The sequence below is a fragment of the Hipposideros armiger genome, unplaced genomic scaffold (assembly GCF_001890085.2).
Source record: "Hipposideros armiger isolate ML-2016 unplaced genomic scaffold, ASM189008v1 scaffold_419, whole genome shotgun sequence".
NCBI lineage: Eukaryota > Metazoa > Chordata > Mammalia > Chiroptera > Hipposideridae > Hipposideros > Hipposideros armiger.
The window spans coordinates 603,992-608,644 of NW_017731769.1; the positions used below are offsets into that span (position 1 = coordinate 603,992).

Here is a 4,653-nt window from a genome sequence, read left to right on the forward strand (position 1 = left end):
CTTGATAGTTTTCTGTCTCTTGGTGAACTCCAAAAATGTTCGTGCCCTTGGGAAATGCAGGGAGCAGCTGTATTTTTGCCATGGTCCCTTAGAACACAGCCGAAGAAAAAATAAACAGGGATCAGGACTTTTATTTAGAAAGCACCCTCTGAGGCTTTACTTTTGCACCCGGCCCTGTTATGACGTGCAATTTTCAAATTTGGGGCGGGGGGCACTGCTGATTGTTACACCACAGCGCGTTCCAATGCGGAAGTGAGGCCTGGCGTTCCATGTGGCAGGCGTGGCGGTTTCTTTGAAGCTACCCGGAGGCCTGACGCAGGTCAGCTCTGCAATGTACACTCGCTCCTAGCTCGATTTGAACTCTCTGCTCCCACCCCTTCCAAGCCATCAGGGACAGGGGCAAAGGCTGAAGCAAGGAGCCCCCTTTTTTAGGGGGGAGGGGGGTACCACTGTGCGATGGCGCGCATGCACAAGCGGGCCGTGTGCAGTTGGCGGGAGCGCCATTTTTCTTATTTGACCAGCCTCTTCCTCCCAGCAGCCCCTGGCTTAGTCTGCACCAGAGTGGTGGAAGCGTGGTGGCTGCGGTGCTGTGGCGTTCTGGCCTGCCGGTATCTCCAGTAGGTAAGGAGTGAGGCCCTGGGCACAGAGAGCAACCCAAACCGCAGGACATGCTCCCCAATGACCCTTGCCGTCTTCCTTGGTGTCAGAAGGGCCGGTGTCTGTAGGTTTCCCCTCAAAGTAGGATCTTACTAGATCAGGCCTGGCACCCTGTGGGCTCTCTGCCATTTACAGGCATGGCCAGTGAGCTTCAGAGGAACCTATTTCATGCCTAACCCTGCCCAGAGCCGTTGCTGTCTGCATATCCAGAAAAAATGGCTCTCGGCCTTGCCCTGGAAGAAAAGTGGCTTCAGCCCTTCCTCTCCTGGCCTCCGCCAACATCCACTGACCACACACACGTATTCCTGCTGCAGAATGGGGGGTGTCTGAGGTAGCGGGTGTGTAAGGAGTGTGGGGGAGTCTTAGGGAAGTGGGTATAGGGTCGGGGTGGGGAGCATAGGGGAATGAGAAAAAGAATAGGAGTTGTGTTTAGGTGCGGGAAAGGGCTTGGGTGGGGGCTGGGATTGAGCTGTAGGGGTGGAGTTTGGTGCCAGGGGCGGGGCTTGGTGGGGGCGCTTGGATCAGAGGCTGAGCTTCAATGGGCGCAAAACTTGGAAAGGAGCGTGACTTGGCAGTGAGTGGGTGTGAGTGGGGGTATGGAATTGAGGGTGGGAGTAATAACCTTAAAGTGGGATTACTGCTATAGCAATGGACCCCAGTGACAATTTTCTTGTATCCCTGCACCAGGGCACCTGTGGACAGCTCTGCAGACTTAGAATTGGCACAGCCTGAGCAGGGGCACGTGGGGCAGAACCTTATCAAAATAAGTCTGTCTTGTCTTGGGGACAGGTCCAGTGGAACAGCAACCCCCCCATACACCCTGGGGCCAGGAACTGCCTGACTGTGGACAGAGCTAGAGCGTTGACTGAGTGTTGAGTGCCTGTGGCATCCCGGTATCCACACCGCCAGAGGGTCCTACTCAGCAAGGTGAGCCGTAGCGAGGGGAGCCTATGTTGGGAGGAGCCTCTGTAATCCCGGCAAAGAGCAGAGGGGGAGGAGCTGCCTGCCAAGGTGTACAGACTCTGCAGGGTAGGGTCATACCTAGGGAGAGAGTTGCCTGTCTCCTGAAGCGTGGCACTGGCGGCCTTTTCTGGGTCCCCTTTCTGCCTGGTTCTAGCTCCCACACATTTTAAAATCATAAGCTCTTGATTTTTAAACATTCTATCCTTGCTGCCCATCCCGTCTACCCTCACCCCAACCCTCCCACTCCCCCCCCCCCCCCGTGTTACTAGGACACTTCATTGGTTGGAGGCTGGTGACATCACCTGTTGCTCCTCGAGGGCCTTAACCTTACCACATGACACCAGTCTGTGATAGAAACCCATGGTCCACGCTGTTCTTGGTATCCATGGCAACACTGCAGCTTGTCACAGGCTCTCCACACCCACCAGTTTCATTGCATTGCGCAGAATTCCAGCCATCTTTCTCATCTGTCGGGTATTTTCTGACACAGAGTGGAACTCTCCGTCTCCCTCCTCCCGCCTTTGCCCTGGCAAAGAGGGTGCCAGGTGCCCAGGGCCTGCACAGCCCTGAGCCAGGGAGTAGGACGTTCTCCTGTCCTCTGTTGCTTAGAGGGCTTTGTCAGTGTCCCCAGTCATCAGGCCGTGCCTCCTGACGCTGGCCTTTTCACTACAGGCACCTGCAGCACATACAGCAGAGTTCTCGGACTTTGAGGAGGAACCCACAGCTGGAGGAGGTCAGCAGGGAGAGGATGAGGTGGGGGGAGCTTGGATTGGGGAGACCCTTCTACAGTCTGCACTCCACCAAATGACTAGGGGAGCCCTGGGAAGCAGGGACTGAATTCCTGTGAGTGGAGGTGGGAGAAGAAAAGGGGCTCTTGATAGGGGGACTTGGCAATAATGATGCTTTCACCCCATTTGTATTACAGGCTGTGGAAACCTGGGACACTTCTGCCTTTGTGCTTGGCATTGGCTCAGAATTAACTAGGTTGTGGTCAAACTCTGTGAGCAGATTACTACCCCTAGTATTAGATCCGTTCATAGAAAGTGGAAGCAATGTCCGCTGTGGCACTGTTAGAGGATTGGTGCAAGGGGATGGACGTGGACCCCAGGAAGGCCCTGCTGATTGTGGGGATCCCCGTGGAGTGTAGTGAGGCTGAAATTAAAGAGACCATAAAGGCAGGCTTACATGCCCTGTGCACCTACAGGGTGGTGGGCAGAATGTTCAGAAGGGAAGACAGTGCTAAGGCCATCTTTGTCGAATTGTCTGACTTTGTCAATTTCGCTACGATACCCAGTGAGATACCAGGAAACGGAGGTGCCTGGGAAGTGGTGGTAAAACCCCGTAACCCAGATGATGAATTCATCACTAGACTGAGTTACTTCCTGAAGAATGAGGGCCGGAGAATGGTAGATGTGCCCAGAGTCCTGGGGTATAGCACTGTCACTGAGGGTGTAGAGCCAGAGGGTTCTTCCCAACACAAGCCGATAAATTGGCAGCCTCTGAAAGAAAGCATGTGGTACCGAAAACTCAAAGTGTTTTCGGGAAACACTTTCCCAGGCCCAGGTGAAGAGAACTTTGAAGCCTGGCTAGAGCAGGTCACGGAGATTATGAAGATATGGCAAGTGGCTGAGGTAGAAAAGAGGCGCCGTTTGCTGGAGAGCCTACGTGGCCCCGCCCTGTCCATCATAAGGATGCTCAAGGCTGGCAATGACTCCATTACTGTGGAGCAGTGCCTGGATGCCCTGAAGCAGATCTTTGGGAATAAAGAGGACTTTAGAACCTCACAGTATAGGTTCCTCCAGAGCTTTCAGCTGTCTGGAGAGAAAATGTCTGTTTTTTTGCTACGTTTAGAGCCCCTGCTGCAGAAAGCTGTGCAGCACAACCCCATGTCAATGAGAAGCACTGACTTGATTCGCTTAAAGCACGTCCTAACCCGGGCCAATATGAACACCAGCCTCCGGGGCAAGCTTCAGCTCCTTGATAAGCGCGGGTGTCCTCCCACTTTTCTGGAGTTAATGAAGCTCACTAGAGATGAAGAAGAGTTGGAGGTCACCATGGCAGTGATGAAGGAGAAGCAGATGAATGCAGAAAAGGGCCTCAGGGACTATGACAGCCCAGTAGTAGCAGAAACCACTGTTCCCATACCTCAGGTCTTTAAGCAGGCAGGGCCATGTTATGACAACAGCACCCAGACCATCCAGGAAAGGGCTGCACCACTCCTGAAGCGCAGGCGACTGTCAGGCCATGGTAACGGGGAAGAAGTATGCGATCAGGCCACATGTCCTGAGGCTGAAAACCAGCCTCTACCAAAGGAGAGTCCTCAGCTTGCAGCAGGAGAGTTGGGAAACGAGGCAGGGGCTGGGGCCATGAGCCACCCCAAGCCCTAGGAAACATAGGCTCAAGAGAATCAGGAACCCCTTCTCCTACCAGGCGGAAGAAAGATTTTAACAAGGAGAAGGGGCAGTCCGCAGAGGACTTGAGTAGGGCAGAGGGGCAGGGCAGTCAGGCCCAGGCCAAGCTCCCTTGCCCTCTACCAGCTGAAAGGGACTCCACCCTCCAAGTCAAACTCAGTACAGGAAGGGCCAAGCACAGGGTCACAAAGTGGTGCCAGCGACACAAACAAGAGGCCACCAAATCCGGTACATGGGGTGCTCCAGCCACGGAACGGGACTCCACCACGGCAGATGCTAAAGGAGGTGCAACTGGGGGCTCTGGCCTCGGCCCCTTCATTTGGCCACCCCCAAATGCCCACCCTGTGTGCTCTGAGCTACGAATGCCGACCGGTTGCCAGGCCACGCGGGGCCTGGAGGAGGCTTCCCCAGGGCCGACCCTTCCAGAAGGAGCCAGTACGGGCGAGGAAGAGCTGCTGCACAGAGAGGTAGTGTCCCTCACCCAGAGGGGAGGCTGCAGGGTCCAGCCCATTTTCAGAATCAGCTACAGTGCTCTAGGGGAGCCCCAGGAAGGCAGCACCTCGAGCCCCTGCACAAGTGAGGCTAGAAGACCCAAAGGCCCTGGGAGCCCAGCGCCAACCTG

The 4,653-nt window shown here is 55.1% G+C and overlaps 1 protein-coding gene across 1 annotated transcript in view; it reads left to right on the top strand.

Moving 5' to 3' along the window:
- Positions 1-2,041: 2,041 nt before the first annotated feature.
- The window catches only part of PNMA5 (PNMA family member 5), a 4,112-nt gene continuing 1,500 nt past the window's right edge, over positions 2,042-4,653 (top strand). The window contains exons 1-2 of the mRNA XM_019664277.1: positions 2,042-2,353; positions 2,546-4,498. Of these exons, the coding sequence (XP_019519822.1) occupies positions 2,673-4,007 (1,335 nt within the window). The 5' untranslated portion in view covers positions 2,042-2,353; positions 2,546-2,672 and the 3' untranslated portion in view covers positions 4,008-4,498. The remainder of the gene's footprint in view (positions 2,354-2,545; positions 4,499-4,653) is intronic.